Source organism: Chamaea fasciata, unplaced genomic scaffold, assembly GCF_029207755.1.
Source record: "Chamaea fasciata isolate MVZ Bird 193981 ecotype frontalis unplaced genomic scaffold, bChaFas1.0.hap1 SCAF_3, whole genome shotgun sequence".
NCBI classification, from domain to species: Eukaryota; Metazoa; Chordata; class Aves; order Passeriformes; family Sylviidae; genus Chamaea; species Chamaea fasciata.
Window position 1 is genome coordinate 59,290,994 of NW_027094088.1, and position 22,497 is coordinate 59,313,490.

The following is a 22,497-nucleotide window of genomic DNA, read 5'->3' on the forward strand; positions in this document are numbered from 1 at the left end:
TATTCTTGAACATAACTGGAAAAAAAAAGTGTGCTTTTAATGAATTTTAACTTACAAGTTCCAGTGAGGGCAGAAGCCCTGCTCTTCTGTTTTTCTGCTTGCAGACTACATAAATGTGTAGGATATCTCTCAAGACTTTTTAAAAGTCAGAATTCTAACAAGAATATGTGAGTCATGTCTAGACTGACATAAAAATGAAACAGTATCATTCTTGTCACTAGAATGAAGCATGGCTCACACTCTGATCCATGACACGCTCACATGGTCTTTAGGCTAAAATAGCACACACAGAAGTGTGCACAGTCATAATCAGAAACTTCTATAAATATGTAACATGAAGCCTCATGAATCCTAACTTACAAACTGCATAACCTTGCCAAGAAGTAGTATTTTACCAAACAATTCAGTAGGACCATCAATTGACACAGGGCATTATCCAGCGTAGGTCCCAATACCTGTATATCTGGATACAGCATTCAAATCTGACCTTAAGCTCCAATCCATTTTAGCTTTAGGTCACATTCAGTCAACACAGAAACACCATTTAGCTTTGTTCTCACAAAGGCCTTGATGCACGTTCAGCTGGTGCACCACCCCTTAGCTACCAGACTGAGCATCCTTATGCCACATGCACCTGTGCTTGGAGACATGGGTCTCCACAACAGTCTCCCTTCCTTCAACAGAGAATTGGTGCCTGTTAGTCAGGACTTATATGGATTTACTGTCTCTCTGGTTACTCTGTCAACTCCTCAGCAGCTCTGATGCACACTCCAACAGTGTAGGGAATTTATGGCATGGGTTGCTCAGATATCCAGTGCATGCTTTCCACAATTTTTTTCAGTCTATGCCTGGACCAAGCCTAGATGTCAGGAAGTTTCTCAGTAGGTCACGGGCAATTCCAGCTAGATTAGTACTGGAAGCTGAGCTACTGCTTTTAAATCTGTCACAGACAGCTCTACAATCAGCCGTTTAGAAATACACTTTGAGTATGAGCAAACTGAAAGGTAGAACTGAAAACAAGACATGGACAAACTTGCACCGTCTGTTTTGAAATGCCAACGCTTTCTTAGAATAACCTGTGCACCACTACCTTAAGACATTCCCCAGAAGAAGAGCTTATTTAAGAAACAGAATTGTTGTCTGAAAATGATTTGTAAGTGTGAGGAAGGCAACATATTTGTTCTGGTGGGTGCAGCTCTGAGCTTCACACCTACCTATATTAGGTTCAGTCTTTATGTATCTGCATTCTTCAGTGCTCATCTCACAGGTCCATACAAGAGATTTATCCTTCAATTTGGCAGCCAGGCTTCACTGTCAGTGGAAAAAAAACTTTGAGAAAGCAAGAAGGGTTGTCATAAGAAAATGAATCCAGATGCACGGGTTTTTCCTCTCTATTGTTTTGAATTTTGAGTAAATTAACAGTCGTTCTTGTCAAAACCAGAAGTAAAGGCTGTTTTAAGAGAACATGAATGGTTCAGAAACAAAAGCCCTGTTGATTTTCCTGTCTCAAAACATCTGAAAATTAAAGATGGGTTTGGGTTGCTTAAACACAGGTATTCAGAGTCTTTTTAGAGGCTCTGGGATGTCCCCTCTCCCACAGTTTCTGATCCAGTAGAACGTCTCCTTTACGGTTTGTGCCATATTTGGCAGACCGACTCCAGTACATCTCAGATGATGCCGATGCTCAGGCCTTTAACTCTCCTAAACATTTTTCAGAGCTGCTATTCTTGACGCCATCCATAGGAACTGAATGAGTAGGCTCTCTAATAATGAGGTCACCTATCACAGTGCCTGGACAAAAATTCAGTGACTAATTTGCACAGTTTTACTTGAAACATGAGAACAATGACTGTTACAAGCTGAATGATATAAAAAGATCCTTGATCATGGAAATGACTTCTATAGAGGAATAGGAGATGACAATCCATGATTCAGATATAATACAATAAATTGTTTTCCTGTTTTCACAGCTGAGTGTCTGGTTTTGTGTTCTTATGTGCAAGTTGGATTTAAATTGCTTGATAGCCTATATAAAACTACCTCCCAATGATCTTCAGGGATGATTTCAGATTCAGATTTTTTTTTTTTTAAATCTATCATTCTAGAGTATTTTAAGACTACTCCTTTAACTCACACTTCAAGAGTGGACCTCTAGGAAGCTGCAACTAGTATTTATTTCTAGACCGGTCCTGCCCAGAACATAAACTAATCCCAAGAGTTTCAAAGGTTTTTCCTTGAAAACAGTAATGACTTGGGCCTAGTTTATCTGCATGATTTCAGCAGCCAAATTCCAGAGCAGTATGTTGGCACAACACCCTGTAGTCAACTTAATGGTGCGATTCACTGGAGCACTATTTCTCTCCTGTAACACTGCTACTTGCAAGTACTTAATTTTATTCAAGTCCATTTGGAAACAGCTGAAAACGTAGACAGAGTGCAAAGGAAAAATATTTTATTGTGAACATGGCATGTATAAGATGCGGTTCAGAATATACTGTTATATATCAAATGAGGAAAAAAAAAGCTCTGATGTGAGATAAATGACAGTGCTTGAGACAAATGAAGAACATGAACACAGCTTGTTCTAACAGCACAATTCTGATACCAATCACAACATATTATATAGCTTTTATGCCCATGTGTATAAAAATTGCAAATATTGGACCTAGTCCTGCACTGTTGTTCATCATCCAAATCTTCAGTGAATCTTGCAGGTGTGTGGAGGGAAAAATGAGAGCAAACTGACACCCCACCTCAGGCAGCAGAAGGTAGAGATGGAGTAACATCAAAAACAAAAGACAAAAACGCTGTTCTACAAAAGTAAAAAGGCAAATATTATCCCAAGGAATATGATTATTTGCACAAGAAATCTTAATTGCAGCATCCTGACTCCATTAAAGCCAATGAGAGTATGCCATTGAGATCAGTGGAGCCTGAATTTCATACTGAAATTTAAAACATTCTTGCTTTCGTGTAAACATCAGCAGAAACTAAATGTCAGCATCTATACAAGTATTCAAGTGCTGTTTAAAAAAACAATAAAAAACATACAATGCTAACCCAAAATGCCAGTACATATACAAAAGGCAGATAATTAAAAGAGGATTTTTTTTCCCAAATATACATTTTGAAGTATTTAAAACAACCAATTTTTTGGTACTTGTACATCATTGTTAGGGAAGGAATATATGAGAAAAAACGGAGTTATTTACAATGATAGAGGAAGGGCACAGTGTTTGCTCAGATCCATTTGACACCAGTATTTTTCCACTTTGGAGTCATGACATGTACCTGCACATTCAAACATGTTTCAATGCAGTGTTGAGAAGTGGCTATTCTTCATTATTATGAAATATAATCCTTCTGTGCAAGTATTTCAGCATGATTCCTCATGAGACATTAACACCCATTCACATTTTCAGTTAAAAAAACCCAAACAAACCAACCTGAAAAATTTCTTGCCACAATATTTTGTCTTTATACAACCTGATGAGATTTTCGATCATGGCAATTTACAGTCATACATTTGGAGACTCAGAGTCAATACAACTTTTCCATTTACTGCTAGAGTTGTGCCTGTCTTCAAACAGTTCTTTGCCAATTTTTGTGCGGATCTCAGGACTCGTTAACAGCTCCTTTATCTGATTCAGTCTGGGTAACAGGGCCTGCGTTTCTCTGCGTAAAGCTTCCTTTACTAAGTCTGCTTCATGGCTCTTTCCTAGAGGAAAACAACAATATAATACATTTTATAACAACTAATGTGATTTAGAATCAATGTACAGAGATAAAGAGATAATATCTGGTTTGGACAGCAGTAAGTGCTCAGTGTTTTGCCCATACTGATTTTTTATAAAAAGGCATTTCATCAAAAAATATAATTTACATCAACAAATGCTACCAAAAAGTAAAGAACAGTACAGCATCACATTTAAGGGAAACTCCTGTCTTATTACATACTGTGTAATAGTATCTGTGATGAGTATCTGTAGTGGTAATTTTTAGCTTGGTATTGACTGCTGTTGACTAGGAAACAGCACGTGCTCCCACACGGATCAAGCAGCCCTGCAGCGCTGCCAAACCCTCGGGCGCAGGGCATCGCTTCCACTTAGGGCAAGGCCTCATCCACAGCCATCCACGACAATCCAAACGACAAATGCAAAATGTTCAGTTTCTCTCCAAAAGCAAGGAAGGGACCTGTGGTATCAAGAGAAGTGAAGACTGGAGCTGCCTGCTTCACCACTCTTGTCTTTTTTCCACCGTCCATCCCTCCCAGCATTTGACAGATTTTCAGCAGTGCAAGAACTTATTGAACCAGTAGATAGTGTCCTTCAATTCAGAACAAACTTTTGATACGAGACTCACAGAGTGCCTGACACCCAACACCACTTTGCAAATTTCAGCAGGGAGCGGAACACGGTTTTGTAGTTATTCTTGGTGGGATATTTGCTCCCAGGCTTTTTGCACAGTGCTCACTTGCTGTTATCATTGTCGCTCTCATTCTTGCTGCCACTTGCTGCTTCCTCAGTTTTTGCAGGGCTCCCATCAGTCTGTCTGCTTTTGTTTTGTGTTTCTTCTAAATATTGCTGCACAGCCTTCAGCACTGCATTCTCCACCAGCCTTTTGCTGAGGCTCACCAGCTCTGCATCGTCTGGCTCTGCTGCTTGTTTTTCACCTATGTGTCACAACAGACAAGAGAAGGAATTCATTGCCATGCAAAGACAGTAGCTGTGATTTTATCAGGAGCCTCTGACTTCAGCTGGATTCTAAGTTATTAGCTGCCTCTTCCTGATTGTAAAAAAGTAATTTTTTTCCCCCTTCAAGCTCCAAATCAAAAGCGTTCCATAAAGATGTGTACAGCGTATTAGATCAAAGATATTTCACTGCTCATGTTTCTTATAACACTGCAGGAAAAGCCACTGGCTAACATAATAAGCCCTCATTCAGCTTAGAAGAGTAAATGTGCAAATTTAATTTTTTCTGGCCAACGATCACCTGTGACATCTGTGCAAAGATCACAGAATCACAGAATATTCTGAGTTGGAAGGGGCCCATAAGGATCATCAAATCCAACTCTTAAGTAAATGGCCCTTAAGGGAATCAAACTTGCAACCTTGGCATCATTAGCCCCATGCTCTGACCAACTGAGCCAATCTCAGGATTAAATATGGCATAAGGCATATTTACATTTTAGCAGCATTCCTAAATTTAGGTGCCACCATTTTGTGATTTTGCTTAATAAATCTAAAATCTATCTATGTATTCATTATTTGTAATTCAAGAGTTCCTCACGGGGAAAATTACTAAAACACTTAAAGAACAGGTTACAAGTATTTTTCTAAAAGCATAAAACTTCGAAAAAACCATATAATCCCTCCCTGCCTCTCTTCTGTCTTCTACCTAAAGCTTTAACATCAAATGATTTCAAGTTCCAGCAGTCCATTCTTAAATATCTGCTGATAAAAACAAGAAGCTGAGACTTTTTGCTGTTTTGCTAAAACTTGGTATGAATAACATATTCGACAAAACAACAGTATACATAGTGAGGATTCTCATACATCATTACATGTAATTTGAAATGGTACATTTCCATGAAACATTTTCCTAGTAAACTATAAACCCTAGTGCAGAATCCTCCTTTCACAAAGAATTTGTTGCAGGAAAAGCAAATTTTATTGTCCAACTCTCATTGGTCATGCCATTTGCTATTTCACAGTCCCCTGCACTAGGTAAATAACTGTTTCCCTCCATCTATATTTAAAGGTCATACATTTCATGTTCTCTTTTGGCATTCTTTTTGCATTCTGCAACCAGTAATAAGAAGCTGTTTAGTCACACACATCTGGTGAAAGAGATATTATTGTACACTCTCAGCACAAAGCTTTGTAATGTTCAATTACCTAAATTTGTCATTTTTCATGTATGTAAATTTATTAAAGTTTGCCAGAACATTTAGATAATAGTTATGGAAGACTTTTATTAGTCTTCCTAGTATACTGCACAACCTGGGAGCGATTTCACTCATAAAGCTTAATTCATATGGGGATTCAAGGAGGAGAGAGAGAAGCAAACAAAACTCTTCATATTCAGAGGCAGTGCCTCAATCAGCTGTTAATCTGATCATTCTGCTCTGGAACAGCAGCTCTTACAGTTCTGGGCCTCCACAGCACTGTTAGTACGGGCAAGGAATAAATGTGCTCTCCCCCTGAAGAATCATCAGACTACATCTTGGTAAAGCATTTCTTTACATTTTGGAGAAAGTGTAGATAAATATACTAAAAATATTATTAATAACATCTAGGGGGATAGTTTTGGTTAACCCCAAATAAAAGAATACATTATAAGAATGTATTATAAGCATGTAAATATAAGAATACATTAAAAACAGAATTATCATTTCCAAGGAGAAATATTTTAGGCTACCATGCAATGGAGGCAGAGGCACTATTCCCAAAACCAAACAGCTACATACTCCACATTCTCTGACTCACTGCTTACAATATTTCTTTGCTATCTCTAAATCCTGCATCTAAGTCTATCCTTTAACTTACAGGAAGGAGGGACTTAATTCAGTCTCTTCTCTCTCAAGGCACCCAAGGTATTTATGAGCAGCCTCTCCTCACAGCTTTTCTGAGTTGATCCCACACACTCCTTTGAATGAAGCACTTTGATTACTGATTTCCTTTGCTTTTAGTAAAGATGCTCAAAAATGTGTTGGTTGCCCTGGTCTATTTAGTCATTAAAAAAAAATTAACATATTAATGATTATTTAAAATAAAACTGGTTTCCAGTTGCAGAGTTTCTTCTTTTTCAGAATTGCTTGTGGATCACGGAAATTGTTACTCACATGGTGCTAATGATCCACCCATGAAACTCAGAACAAAATCAATGGGAAATATGGTGTTGAGCCACTCTCACACTTGACCTTGTAGTGCTTAATATGCAGAAGACGACTAATCAGAGAGCCTCCAGATACACAACAGTAGTGATTACATCTACTGACAGTGTAATTTTAGTTGTAGTGCATCATGTATTACAGTTTAAAAAAGGCCAGAGCTCTTCCCCCATGCATGCTTTCTGCAGAACACTTCTCATTTACAGATATATGTATAAAATCCATATAGCTACTATTGTGTTTATTGTTTCAAAATAAGCAAGTATTTCACTTTTAAGTACCTTCTCAAGAATGAAAAACATCAGATTGCTTAAATGAGCCCTTTAAAAACTACAGTTTATTTAGCTACAGAAGAATGGGTTTGTGGTTTTTCATTTGTTTATTTTTAGTATTTTGAGATATTCATGGCTCATCAAAAGTCTAGGGTGAAGACTGTAGCAGCTCCTAAGAGAGCCCTGCACTCCCACTGGAAAGACATCTGACTGACATGTGAATGCAAATGCATGCACCTCCTTGCATGAAGACTGTGCTTGAACTTACCTGTGCAGCCACCTTGGTAGACAGGCACATGGGCCTATATAATTCCCTGATGTTCTGTTTCTGTTCTCATACTCCCAAAATAGCAGTTGTGGAAGTGTCTGCAATGCCACAGTTGGCTGGCAAGGTAGCTGGGTACCATTGTATCATTCCTTCTCATTTTTTATCAACGTTCATATGTTGATAAAATGAAACAGGTCATATAATAAAAACGAATATTGGTCATCTATATCTACTTAACAATTTAACACACATCTGTCCTGTTTACATCTCTTCTTCCATGCTGCAGCTGCTGCTTGCCTGCTTCTTTGATGAATATAATTCCTTTGCAGCAGGCAAATGCTTCGAATGGACTGTCTACCATTATTGGAATATCTGTAGAAGTCATTGTAGACATGAATGTTTTAGATTCAAAAGGGAGGCTTAAAAATTCACACTTGCTCTGTGTGTAATCTCTGTTCTGAAAAGGGAACAGATATACCACAGCACTGTATTTGCATCAATATTGTGACACTGTTTTATTTCTATGCCTGAGAATAAAAAAATTTCACTGTCTTCTCAACGTTGCTCAGAAAAAGAAATGAAAAAAGCCATTCATTTTGTTTATCCCAGAATTCTCTTCTATAATTTTCAAAATATGAAAACCAATTCACACTCTGTGAATGTACCTCAATGCATTCATGCTGAGCAGTGTTTTTTATTACTAAAACTGAAGCACACCAGTTGTCCTGAAATAACCATCATTTTTTACAAAGGGAATTATCAATTCCACAGAATTATTCAGAAGAGGCTTTATGATCCTACATCCTACTGCTAGCAGTTATGGACATGAACCAGATGCCTGCAATCACAGCCAAGTTTGGATTCAAATTCACTGCTGCATTTTTCTACTGGACTAGGTTTACTCTTCAAGTCTACACCCCCCTACATATTACAAGATTGTGAGCTGAATTTTGAAATACTGTATTGGAACAAATCTGCTTTCATGGTCCTGGTACAGCATTTTCATGGCCCTGACATAGCCTGTTAAGAGTGTATGTAGACATCTCAGATTTGGAGAGAGGCAGGACAGTTTGGATCCCTCTATTGTTCATATGATCAGCCCATGGATTGTGATTTTTTTTGTAACAGATTTAATTGAAGGAAACAACAGGGGATCCCTTTTATAGGAAAAGCCAGTTTTACAACCTTTTACCAGCTATGCTCCAAGACAATGTTCTGCAATCTTCCCCTTGTGGCCTCAACACACTGGGCTTTGTTTTTGCTTCTAACAACCTTTCTTGGCAACAAAACACTGATAACATGGGAAACATTATAAAAGAGACCCTTAGTATTTTGAATAGCTTACCAAGACCAGCTGAGAAATTTGTACTCTGGTGACAGAGGTTCTGCTCTGCCACCTGGGGAGGGCTGTGGTAACACACATGCCCCCACCTACCTTTTGTGTTATTCTAATAATTACTTCTAATTCAGTTTTTACAAACTCTATGAACACAAATATGAGCATGTGCCCATGTCTAATCAACAAAGTAAGTACAGACAGGAAAGTCACAACTCTGAACATTTCCTTGTTAATTAAGAAGGACGTGGATGAAAAGTCTCTTAAGTGGTCACTTAAGAAATTGACACAAATAAGGCACTGGGAGGAAGGGTGAAATTATAATCTCATTATGACATGAGGGTGATGACATTTCTGTTGCTGGGTGTTCCCACCTGATGTGGGACATCTAACAAACTTCTTTATGTTTACATATATTGCTCTGTAAATACAGAACTGTCTTACAAGGCAATAACAATCTGTCTTTCATCCTGAATACATGGTTTCTAGTTTGCTGGAAAGGTTTTTTTTATTTAATTTGGCACACCATGGAATAAAACTGAAAAAGTTAGGAATTTCTACTAAAGAGGAAGTTAAGGGTGTTGCAGCTACTCAGGGAAAGTGGTGCTCTTGCCAGATTCGGTAATGACAGCAGGAGTACTTGCAGGACCCTTTGAGCTGCAGACTTGGCAAACATGGCAAAAGTTTGTTTTGTTTCACACAAACCTCTGTGAAACTCTAAGTTTTCTGACCACCTCTAAATGAAGAAAGAGGATGTGATCTGCGAAACCTATTCATCCCTCTGCAAGCACTGAGGGATGTGATGCCCCAGGCAAGAGCCTTCAGAACAAACAAAATTTTAAAAATTATGTAAGACTCTAGTCCTGACATACAGGGAGTTCTGTTAAATAACTTGGGTTCATTTTTCTATTAAAAGACACCTGTTGACAGAGAAATTCCCAGACTCCTTTAATGTAGTTTAATGCTTAAATTGAACCAATTTATAAGAAGTCTAGTGAAACAGGCAGGAAAGATAGCAAAGAGGCTGAAGGAAACAAGATGGCTTAAAAAGCTGTGAGTTTTACTTGATTTTTCGCACCAACACTCCGGTAGAGAGAACAGGTCAAGTTACAGAAGTGGTTTTACACAGCCACAGTAACACCCACTGTGCAAGATGGCAATGGAAGAACCAAAAGATTGAGGCAGATTGTGATGGCAAATATCCAGGCAACATTATTCATTCCCCTTCACCATTCGCAGTGCTGTCTGGTGCCAGTAGCTCCCAGGAACACGGTATGGGGTGGCTTGGGTCAGCAGGCTGATCAAGGAGAGCAAAAGAGTTGCTGCACCCTCTAGGATGTGCCAAGGGGGAAGCCTCCTATTGTTTTCAGAGCCTAAGAGAGAGAGAGATCCGGCTTCCCAGTTTTCCCATGGAAAAGCTGAATTCTGGAACAGGACAGACACATCAATCCCTTGCCTTCAACTCCTCCAGAAATAATATTGAGAATGTAACACGCTATGGGTGACAGCACAGGCTGCTTCCCCATCAACCTCGGTCACCAGTGACCACAGACAGAGCTGGATGGTCTTGAAGGCAGAAAATCACCCTGCTAGGTCACCAAGCTTAGGGAGGTGTAGGCCCAGAAAACACAGCAGCTAACCAAAAGGGTATATACAAAGATTTTAATTGCCACAGTCCAAATACTTTGCCAAAACCTTGAAGTCCCTGCTTATGGACCTATCAACCATGAAAATCAAATGTTTACTCACAAGCATGACAAAGCAAGTAATTTAATAAATATTCATATAAGTCAAATAAATAAATATTAATAAATATTCACCTCTTGTTACTGTTTCCTTATCCTTCCAATAGTCTATGGGAACTTCAGTTTCACATCTTTAGGATTTATTTGTTACTACACAGCTTTCAAAGGGATGCTATTTTGGCTGTGACTTTTCCATGCTACTGTCTAGCATACTAGAAAAAGCAATCTTTTTTAGACTAAGACAGATAGTTAAACAAGTGTTAATAACTGGATCTTAACAAGCTGAACCTGAGTTGTTGGTCCTCCTGAGCTCAGAAAAAAGCTCCATACAAACTCACGTTATCACAGTCTCTCACAAAGTACATCTCTTTCCCTGGGGGAAGCAATTATGAATCTATTTGTAAGTTATGGACACAAAAGTCAAATTTTAATCAACATGTATTGTCATTTAATTGTTTCAGTTGCAGTAACATGAGTTGTGAAACACAGCTGCATACTGTTTGAACTGCAAAAGGAAGATGAAATCTTGCAAAAAAATATAATTGCAATTCAAGAGTATGTCCAACAGTGTCCATAAAATACTGTAATAATTTTAATCTGATTTAATAATTTTAAACACTGTATAATTTTAATGAAAAAACCCATCATTTGCAAGGTGCTTTTAACATTTCTGTGACCATACTTAATTAGATTCTGAATTTAATGGAAGAAGGTTAGAGTCCCCTCTCTTGGTATAAGCATCTTACAAAGATTTGAACTGGTAGCATTTCTGCATCCAAAGGCAGTCAAAATAGATAGGTCTAATCCTTTCCCCCCGGAATCTTCCTCTTGAAGGAACTGAACACACTTTGTAAGCTTCTTAGGAAAACCATAAAGTTATGGTTTTTTTAACTCATGAGTAGTATTGTTGCTGCCTTTCCTTTCATGGATCAAGTCTACAGAATCTGATCAAATTAGCTAACAGCCTTGGGAAAGCTAACAAGACACCCACCATTAAATCAATTTGAATTGCATTTAAAAACACCCCCTAACTTTAAGTACTTATCATGGCCTTTCCTATCTGAACCCCCTTTATCTATCATAGATTTTGCTTTAAATAATGCATTTAGTTTTGTTCCTTCTTCCCTCCCTTTTGTTTGCCACCTAACTTCCCCTTTAAATGTGGTGGGGTTTTTTAAGAGCTAGAATTTGTTATCAGTTTTAAAACTGATATTGTGAGATGTAGCTGTATAAATGTTCACTGCTCTACCACACAAATGTTTGTAAACATGAAGCTTACTTTTGTTACTTGGAGAGTACTAGTACATAGTTTAGACCTCTCCTTAAATGCTCTGGCCTTGAACCCATAAAACCACTGTTTGGGATCTTCAGGACAAGCTCTTCCTCAACTTTTATCACTCTCCAGAAGTCCAAACATACCCACTTTGAAGCACACTTAATCACAGAATGATTAGGTTTGGAAGGGACCTTAAAACTCATCTAGTGCTACCCCTGCTGCGATGGGCAGGGTCACCTTTCAGTAGACCAGGCTGCTCAGAGCCCCATCCAACTTGGCATTGAACACTTCCAGTGATTGGGCATGCACAACTTCCCTGCACTCACTACCCTCTTTCAGTTTAAAGCTATTGTCCTATCGCCACATGACCTTGCAAAAGTCCTTCTTGATTTCCAAAGAAAAATATTCCAAAGACAAGATAAGCAACAAATTCAGGCATGTGCTTGGTCATAATAAACTGCTCTGTGCCATGGGATTTTTGGTGACCTGAGACATGAAATCAGAATAGCTGTAGATAAAGAATTAAGAATGCTGAAGGTATGACTACAGCTCACTTAATCTAATTCACAGAAATTTAAAAAATGTTGCTAGAGGACGGTGGAACAAAATCTGCGGATGAAAAAATCCCGAACCATTACCATGCCATAAAACTAAATTAAATACAATCAATCCTTCACGTGAAAAAAAAAGACTTTATAATCTAGGGCAAGAAAAAATTGAAAGAATATGAGAGGACAGTACTAATTATTTTCCCATCCTGTATTCTTTATGAATAGTGAAAATAACCTCATTTGCTGAACAAGCACCTAATAATCAAAATTAAGATTATTATTGAGTCTGCTTCTCCATTAAAAATCAAGAATAATTAAGTTCTAATTACTGTTTTTAAACCATTGGCCCCTACTTCTATATCCTTCCTATGCTAAATACCAAACAGTTATAAAAGCCTTTCTTTGTGAAACAATATAAAACTCCTTAAAAAACCCATTTCCCTATATAATAGCAACACCTCTTTAATGAGAGTAAATCCCTACAGTTCTAACACTGCATTCTAGCAAAATAATAACTCCCCCTCCCTTTCTTCCCCCATATTTCTACTTCCTCAAACTCAGTGAGTCAAAGGCTGTTCTAGCAACACTTCAGTGAAATCAATCCAGAAAAATATGTCTGCTATGCTAAAAACTGAACTAATCATCACAATTTTTACCAATTTACACTGTACCATAATGGATTGCTCATTACCATGCCTTAAAACTGATGGTTCTCATCTCTTTACACTCCTTTTTCCATTCGCAAATTTTCTCTCTACCTACATAGTGCAGTGTTCCACACCTTCCTCTTTAGCATCCCAATAATTCTAAATCTGACCCATAACATCAGTAGAAAACTGCTGATTTATGCCAGCTGGTCTTTTGGGCCTTTATATGAGGCCAAACAGTTCTAGTTTGGAGTTTCATATATTTTCTTCATCCTCTTATTTTAAGGAATATTGTTCTCAGTCCCTCCTCATTTCAAGAGTAAAAGAATAAAGGGTGGATATTCACGCCATAACCAGTTTTTGCATTTCTTTGCACTCTGTTCAGAACCAACTGTGTGGTCAAAAGCTTGAGTTAATACTTTAGTTTGCTTTATCTTTATGTTTCCCGTATAGAAAAGTTCTTCCATTTCTTTATCTGGCTAGAGGGGCCAAGAAAAGTTTGTTAAGGATGAGGAGAAGGAAAGAAATGGACAATGGTTCTCCTCAAAAGCAGATTATGTCATTCATGATTTTGAGATTTCCCAAGACAGAAAAGCACATACAACAGTTGCTCAGCACAGTACAACATGGTTTGAATGCCAAGAATGCAGGTGTAGCTACACAGTGGAGCATCAGAAGCAGTAACCTAGAGCTTTAGAGAACTGGCCCGTCCTCACAGCCTAGCTGCAGCACCACAGGCATCCACACATTCTGCTGTTGATGGAGAAGATTAAACTAGGACAGATCTTACTACATATCATGTTTTTATTTAAAGTCTAATCCTATACTATTTTCTCATTTTATGCCTTCTTTAAAGATTATGGTTTAAAAAAGGGCAAAGGGAATGAAATTGATCTTATAAAGTAAAATTATGCACTTCTTTTGGAAGGGACATTATTATTACTATTATTATTATTATTATTATTATTATTATTATTATTACTATTATTATTATTGTTATTATTATTATTCACTTGTGCTGAAGCAAGCATTACAGGCAGTGACTCCATTATCCGGGCCGTATTACATGTGGCCCTTGTTCCAAATATTTCAGATTATTGTAGGAGAGAATACACACACAATGTATGAGTAGGGCACACAGGTGGAGCTCAACATAAATTAACATTTATGTCATTAAATCAGAGGATCAACTGTGCCTCAAAACATAAAAACACTACAGCAAATTTCATTTTAACAGAGAAAGGTAAATCCTGACTTTAGAAGGGGGTTCAGTCCCTAGAATTCACCCCATCACAGGTTACAGTTTGTAGAACTGCAAGAGTAAACTCACCATTTTCTCCTCGAAAAACCTATCGCACTGTATTAATGTTAAAAAAGAAAGAGGATGTGAGAGAGAAAGAAAGGAAAACCTTTTTGACTGCATTAGACTATACTAGTGGTAATGGATTTTTAAGACAGAAAAAAATGTACATTTGCTGATTGTACTCAGCCACAGTAAGTGATACAGAAAACATGGCTTATCTTAATATGTTTTTTGTTCAATCCTTCGTGCTTTGCAGTAAAACGAAAGATTGAATAAAATGTCATTTAAAAATTATTGCTAGGATGTGAAACAGAATAACACAATAATAGACCATGGAGTAAGACAATTTGCCTCTCAGCAAAAGGGTATAATCCCTCTAGTGAGTGAAATGAATTATCCATACCTGAGAATTTTAGCTCACAGGAAACGTAGCAAGTGCTCAGATCAAATTCACCTGAGATTGGCAGATATTCAAAGGGACTAAGCCATCAGCACAAAAGATAAAGTTGGTGGATTTTGAGATTTGGGGATTGGGATCCAGAGGAAATAACTGATAAGAAGTGAATTCTCCCTATACCAATTTAGGACAATTCAGGCAGGGTCAAAAGCCTGGCAAAAGTTCGGCTGTGTATGCCAACATCCGAATTACAAGTCTAAAAGTACTGACCTTGAGATTGATTGTACAAGCTTGGCAATGCCAGATTGGTTATTGGTACAGGGTATTTCTAGCTACTTAAGGCTCAAGGACAGCCTGCACCCAGTCCATTTTCCTTTTAAGACAATTCACAACCTCATGATCCACAGAATTATAGAATGGTTAGGGTTGGAAGAGACCTTAAAGATCATCTAGTTCTAACCCTTCTGCCATGGGCAGGGACACCATGCTAACTTACACAGCATATAAAATCAAATACCCCAAATTCCTCTAAATCCCAATCTCTTCTGTCAGTTCTCCACTTTAAGCTTTTGTAAACTGGCCCACTCAAATTTTAGGAATGGCAAAATGACTTGGCATAAAACATTATTAAACCATCAGTAATCAGCTGCTGAACAAGGCATCAGTACTCTTATTATGATACTTTTCAGGTTATCTTATTTTCCACTTTGCCTATAATAATTTCACAAATAATAACAGACCAATGTCATCTAAAGGACAACCCCTCAGTCGACCTGTTGTTTGTCTTGCCTTCTTTGTTTGCCTGCCTTAATCACAAAATCTTGGTCACAACATTGCAAAATGTAGACTCTCTGCAGCCCAGCATCTGTCACTGACAGGAAGCTTTCCCTGAAATATATACAAAATGTTCTCTCTTGTTCTTATTTCACATGATGCAATAGAAGTAATCCCATGCTATCCTAACAATCTTAACAGTTGCTTAATCATGTTAACCAGTTCCTCCTCCTGCCGTCTGTCTTTGTAGCTTTTTTTTCCTTGCCAAAACTAGCTAGCTCCTGCTCTCAGAGCTCCCCAAGATGTAGCTCCACAGCTCCCAAAGCATTTTCTGAAGCACAGCCTGGGCTCCTACTCCACGTTTCAAGCATTATATTCTTCTGGAAACACAATACTTCCTCCAAGAATCTATTTCCTCTGCTCCATGAGCTTCTTGAGCTTCTAGGACAAAAGTTACACTCATCTTCCCAGGGCAGATTAGGCTAGCACTGCATGCATGCCATTTCTGCTTCAAGGTTATAGGTCTGGTGGCACACGACCTTGCTGAAGGGGAAAAAAAGAGATAGATTTTGGGGTTGTTTTATCCTTCCCAGAAGTGAACCGTTTCCACAGATGAAATCTGTTTTCACCCCTTTTTCATAGAGGACTGAGTACAGCTTCCTGATCATACCAAATCAGTACAGAAATGTCAAAATTGAGAGTCTGATTATTAGTCCATATTCTAGTTTCTAGAGACCTTTATTAAAACAAAATAACTCATTTTCTCTTTCTTAATTATATGGCACCTTTAATGGAGGCTGTGCAGACCAATTTTGTTATTTTTTTTTTAAATTAACTTTTTAATGGTTTCTGGAATCGAGGTTAGAATATGCCTGCCCGCTTCCAGGAATACCACTCTCCATTAGCAAACAAAGCACTCAATTACCTAGCATTAAGCATCACAAATCAGACCGTAAAAAGGGAAAAAAAGTACATTTAAAATATCAGCTTAGAAAGAAGTAGACAACTACCACGTTTTGGTTGTATAACAAACACTTTCCCACTCTCAAGTGTGGCTATTCTATTTCTGTAATAGATGTTTTATCCATATGCTACAATTTCTATATTGTGAGCAGCTCCACTCTAAACTCAGAGGGATTAGGTCACAGTACGACTTGCAATATAGCAAGACTATAGGTCTAAACTGAAGGGGTAGCTGTTTACATATACTAACAGAGAATGATATTTCCTGTTTAGCATGTTGCACTTTCCATTTGGCTGTAATATGGATTTGCTTATGGATCACTTTCGAGCAGAGAAGGAGAATCCAGCTTGGGTTCTATGTTGACATTAGGCAAACACCTGTTCTCACAGTACCATGAAAAGCATCTCTGAAACCTGGTGTTTCATGCACCTGCCTCTTTTACACAGGTGAGCTCTACAATGCCAGTACTTGTTGGCTCTAAGGCCAGTCAGCACAGAGCAACTCAGGTCCATCCCATCCAGCTCTTCTGAAATGCTGTGGCTGTATCCAAACTGCCTGCTGGGAAAGGACTTGGGTTGGTGCTAACTCCTAACCAGTGCCCAAGAGTTTCTGCAGCATGTTTGCCAGGCCCAGAACTATGCCAGGGTGATGGCACAGGCAAGGCAGTCCCAGTGACCAGGTGCAGCCCCAGACACCCCGGCATGCAGTGCACTGCAGTCCAAGGCACCCAGAGCAGTCACAGAGCTGGGCTCTGTGTCTGTAGGTAGCAAAGCTGAGAAGTACATTGAGCCAAATTCTGCATTCGTGGAACAGTTACTTCTGTGGATTTCTCCTGGCAGAGGTTTTGAATCGTAACTCCAAAGCAGCCCAGCACAAATGAAAACAGAAGTATGAACTAAGAACAGTTTTAGACAGTAATGCAGTAGTAGCTAGAGTAACACGTGTGCCAGAGGACAGGATTTGGCTCCTGACTCCAGTAAAGCTGTGGGAACAAGAGAATTTCCATTTCCTCTTTTACTACAATGAAATCTGACTGCAGAAGTTCTGATCTAACCTGCAGAAGTATGGAAATGGAAAGACAAAATTCATTCTACTGTTTGATGTGTAAAGAGTAGCACAATTTGTGTAGTGAATAGAGAGAGGCACTGTGCCAGACTACACACAAATCTCAGTAAACTGAGACAGGAGTATGCAATAATGAATGAGAGAAATAGTACTGAGAGGACTTCTGTAATAAGAACAAGGTATTTGGATATTGTTCACTGGGCATACAGGGCAGCTTTTAATATTATCTGATAGCAATGACCTGTAATTTACCCTCTGAAAATCAATAAAAACATAATGCTGTAGCCTTTGCCTTATTCAAATATACCTAGAGTAAAGCAAACAGAGTTCCTCTGAGAACCCAGTCTTCATTTTGCTGTGGCAATGGTGTTACTAAGATAATCTTTAAATCTTTTTAACAGCTTAGAAGACAAAATATCTCATATCTAGGTGTCTATGGGGTGGATACCAAACATATTTTCCACTAATGAGCACTAATGTTTAACCGGCATACTTATGGAAGTATGAGAAATCCATTACACTTTCTCTTCTTAAGTGGAACATCTGCATATAGGACCATCAGGGAAATTACGCTCTTAGATTCACCCACAACATGTTTATGTACATTCACTTTTTCTTTTGGCCTTTATTTCCCCCTTTTAAACCCAAAAAGAACATGGGATGGCACTGCTCGGAAAAACCAGTGTAAATGCAGACTTAATAGAGATCTTAGTTTCTTTCCAGGCTCACTCTGTCTTGAAGAAATCATGCTGGAAGCCTCCGGCAAGAGCCAAGGGAGCAGACCACCAGCCTGATTTTTAATGCCCAGGGCTGTACAAACAACATTTTACCCAGGCTCCTTCCCTTGCTATGTATGTACTTAGAAAGAGGATTCCAGATGGAGTTGGCAATTTTGTTGGCTTGCCATCTGAACCAGTCTTTCTGATATTATTTATAGAAGGTCTGCTTTTAAATGGGCTGGCTGATATTCTCATCCATCTCACTGTAGCTCTGGACTCCAGGGGCTGCCAGTGGACTGTCACAGCCATGACACTTGGCAGGCCAGGTCCTTGCTCGGTATAAATCAGCACTATTCCTGCCTACTGCTGCTAAGGGTTTCACTTGACATTTTTAGTACCGCTTGATTCATGCCCCAGTTAATCTGTTTCACTTTCATGGTTTTACTTGCATGTTTACCAAAAATCCTTAAACACCTGTTAGCTTGTTTCTAATTGAATATTCCAACTGAAGCATCCTTTAAGACAGCTTTCAAGCACTGAAGTACTAAATGCTATAATATTACTGAAACTATTATTTCTGATTAATTTAAAAATTATTAAAAATAACAATCCAGTTACTGGACAGTGGAAACTTTTCTGAGATTTTACCACTACCAGAAAAATTACCTGTGTACTTATTTTTATTACATAGAAATAAATTTTCTGGGCAAAAGCAACATGTATTTTTATTTATGTTATATTGCAAATTCGTAGACAATATTTAGCTGTCAGTTATTACCCATTTATAAAAGATGAAAAGCAATTAATCATTACAGTATATTTTAAAAGAGTTATTAATTTCTATTCAAGCTTTCTGTCAAACTTTATGCTGGAGATTTAAAAACAAACTAATGGCATTTGAAAGATTTACCCCCATGAGAAATTGCATTCACTATTCTTTGGTCTGTTTGGCTTTTTGAACCAAGAAGCAGCCCAGTTTGGAATATTAAATGCAACTTTCATCTGTAATCTGCCACTGCAGCTGGTGGCCCACAGTAATGCCCAGGGCCATTTGAGTGCGATTGCGGCAGAATTTGCTCATATTCCCGATCATCATAAAGCTTCTTTTTTCCAACTGCCAATGGAGTGTTTCGATATATTTTTGGGCCTTCTTTTCCCCCCTTACAGGCCAAGGAAATTACCTATGGTGGATGGAATTTGAAGTGACATCTATATAACCTAAGAAATACAGGACTCAATTCTGCATCTATTGAAGACTCCTCTCTCTCCAAACTTTTGTCAATCAATTTAACTGACATAGCATCAGTGTGCTCAGTAGGGAGTTTAAGAAAATACTACTGTTCCTTTGGAATCTGCTGGTTTTATTCATGTGTTTTTTGAATGAAATACTTTCCAGAAACAATGAACAAAATGTCTGGCTAAGGTCACAGTTAGGAACTTCTCCACATAAGCAACTTTCCAGTGCATAACTTCTCTAAATGGATTGTCTGACCTTATAGCCAGGTTTACAAAAATTTTATTTTGTCACAGATTTTAAAATAGAGAGCAAAATCAAGAAAACAAATCACAGAAATAATTAATTGCATCAATGTCCAGTAAAATAAACATTTTAAGGAAGGCTCCTCTGCTTGCCAGAGGATTACTTTTTCTTTCCCTTACAGTACCATACAACAGCAGCAATACTGCACGGTACTCATCATCACTTCTTGTTGTGTTTTATTTTCACTCAGAAAACTGCATAACTATAGTATAACTAATAATGCATTCTCCACAACCATAACCCCCTCAACGAGCAGCCTCTGTCAGCCTGACAAGCCTGCTGACTAGTTCCAGCAGCGGTGACCTTTGCATGGACTCACTGGGATCACAGGCTAGCTTCCCATATCTGCAAAGAAGCCTTCAGCTGTAAATGAAACAGTTGTAATGTCTCTCGTCTTCATTCAATGAAAAGTCCCATAACAGAGTTCTCCATCGCAGTACTAACAGGACTGAACAGTGATTACCTAAAAAATCCACAGATGGCTCACAGAATGCCCTTCACAGCAGAAAAACTTGCATCAGTTTTTGAATTTTCTTCCACGTCTCCTAACACTTCCAGACAAGCATTAACTAACAATCATTTCTTTGTCAATAAACTCATTTCTGAATTATAGCTTTGCAGATCAGAAGAGGCTGGGAAATCACACAAATATGAAGACAACCTTCTTGTGAAATATAAGCATGATAAAAGCTACAGGACCTTGGAAGTTGGCCAACCAATAAGAAGTCTAGGATTTTACCCTGTGGAGCAGCAGCCATATGAGGCAATACAACTGGGAGGGGTGGCAGAAGGGAGACACAGAGTCCATACCTCTCTCAGAGCTTTGCCCTTCCAACTGTTTTTTCTGTAGCCAGACATTTTGTCCATCGAAAATCACTCATCTACAACCAAGCAGGTCTTGTTTTCTCCATCTGAGTCCAAGGCAGATACAGAGACACCATTTCACAGTCCTGAGACTGCTTACACTTAGCAGGAAGACCGACCCATTTGACATCTACATGATTTAATATTTTATCCACAGGTACCAATGGATCAATCAGCACAGAGGCAGAGCTTATTACTTTAAACATAGTAAAAACCCTTTCATTACCATTACCAAGGGAGCAGTATACTCTGTTGAGAAAGACATCATAATCAGCTTTTCTGGTCAATGTCTCCTCTTCCCACTCTGCTAGTCCTTTCCCCATGCACCAGAAGCTTCAGCTCCTTGCCACTCCAGCATGGTCTACTGGCAGCAGGAAGCATCTCCATGTGTGCACCTGTTCACAAGGTATCAAAGCTGCTCAGCACTTTGCAAAACCGAGCCTGTGTACTTCTCATGTGTATTTCTCTTCACTAGATCCAGTCACACAATAGAAGAAGCCACTGTGGCTATGTGACCCTTACCATCAGCTGCTTCAAGGTTTTTGAGAATTCCTTAATTAAGTTAAAACAAAATTACCCAGGTTGGCCAGCTAATGATGGAGAAGCATTTAACCTCACTGGGGTGTTTTTGCCTTTATTAAAGGAGTGCTCCCATAAAACTTGCTCTGCTATGGATCAGTCTACACAGCACAGAACACCAGTGCACAGTGCACACAAACAGGGATGGTGGCAGCAATGGTTCCATGGAATCTGCAACTTCTTCTGTCAGCACTTTTAAACCTAGAAGAGGATAGGGTTTTATGGTCATAGAACCATTACTGTTTTGCTTATCTTTGTTACTATCTACATTTATCTTTATAAGGCCAGGTTAACCAGTACTGCACGTGATCATGTATTTCTTGCTAGAACTCACTACGAAAGATGGTAGCTTGTAGCAACCTCCCATAAACTACAGGCAGGGTTATAAAAAGCGTGGCCAGTTTTCACCTTGGTAGTTTTATCCAAAGATCACACAACTCCTCCACCAGGGTAAGAAGGACTGAGATTATAGTGAGGGCGAAAGCAAAAAACAGTACCGTTATGTGTATCCTTCTCTGCCAGTCATTAAACTGATAAAAAAGATACTCTTCCCCAATATGTTTGGGATGTAATACAGTTCCAGAGGTATTGACAGTAAAGTAACAGTAGCATGTGAATGGAAGAGAGAGAACTTGGCCTCAATGTAGAAAATAAATACAATTTCAATAACATAGGAGGAACCTATGGAAATACTTCTGCACAATATAATGTGTCACCTGATAGCCAAAAAGGTTTTTCCATCTATGCAGAGTGATGGTTTGGCAATTAAGCTGAAGGAAAGATAGCCCTTCAACACTTAAGCTAACGGACAATCTAGATACAACACACAGTGGCAAAGTGACCACAAAAACATCCTAGATGGAAGCTGAAAGAACATTCTCAGACATTTTTTCCCACTGGCATCAGTGGAAGACAGGAAACAGTGCATCATAATAACAATGGCTGCACAGTTACCTGTGCAGTTCTCATCTTGCTACACAGTCACAATTCACTGGAGACTGGTTCTTTGCTGGCATACTTTCAATGAAAAGTGATCATTAAGTTCATTAAGGTTCCAACTGCATCAACATGGAGCCAATTTTAGTGACCTCATCTCCATTTCAAAGCCTCTCATCAGGATCTTCTGAACTCTAGTACTTTTTTTCTTTCTCATCCTCTCTTACTCGGATCAAGTGTTGATACCTGTCCCATCTAGCTAATCCTGGTCTTCTACTTGCTACAGCTGAAATGAAATGAAATCTCTTCCTATCTTCTCATGAGTTATTCTTCAAGTCCTTTAATTCAAACAGGTTAAGACTTTTCCTG

At 38.6% G+C, this 22,497-nt stretch overlaps 1 protein-coding gene across 4 annotated transcripts in view; it reads right to left on the minus strand.

Annotated features, from left to right (window-relative positions):
• Nucleotides 1–1,262: 1,262 nt before the first annotated feature.
• Nucleotides 1,263–22,497, minus strand: part of AKAP7 (A-kinase anchoring protein 7) — an 85,572-nt gene continuing 64,337 nt past the window's right edge. The window contains exons 8-9 of one of the 4 annotated variants that reach the window (XM_066179171.1): nt 4,474–4,672; nt 3,621–3,718 (exon numbers count right to left, since the gene is read on the minus strand). In XM_066179171.1, coding sequence (XP_066035268.1) covers nt 3,706–3,718; nt 4,474–4,672 — 212 coding nt within the window. In that variant the 3' untranslated portion in view covers nt 3,621–3,705. Of the gene's footprint in view, nt 1,312–2,435; nt 3,719–4,093; nt 4,673–22,497 lie in introns of those variants that run through there. The other 3 variants (XM_066179175.1, XM_066179173.1, XM_066179172.1) reach the window with 3 other exon arrangements.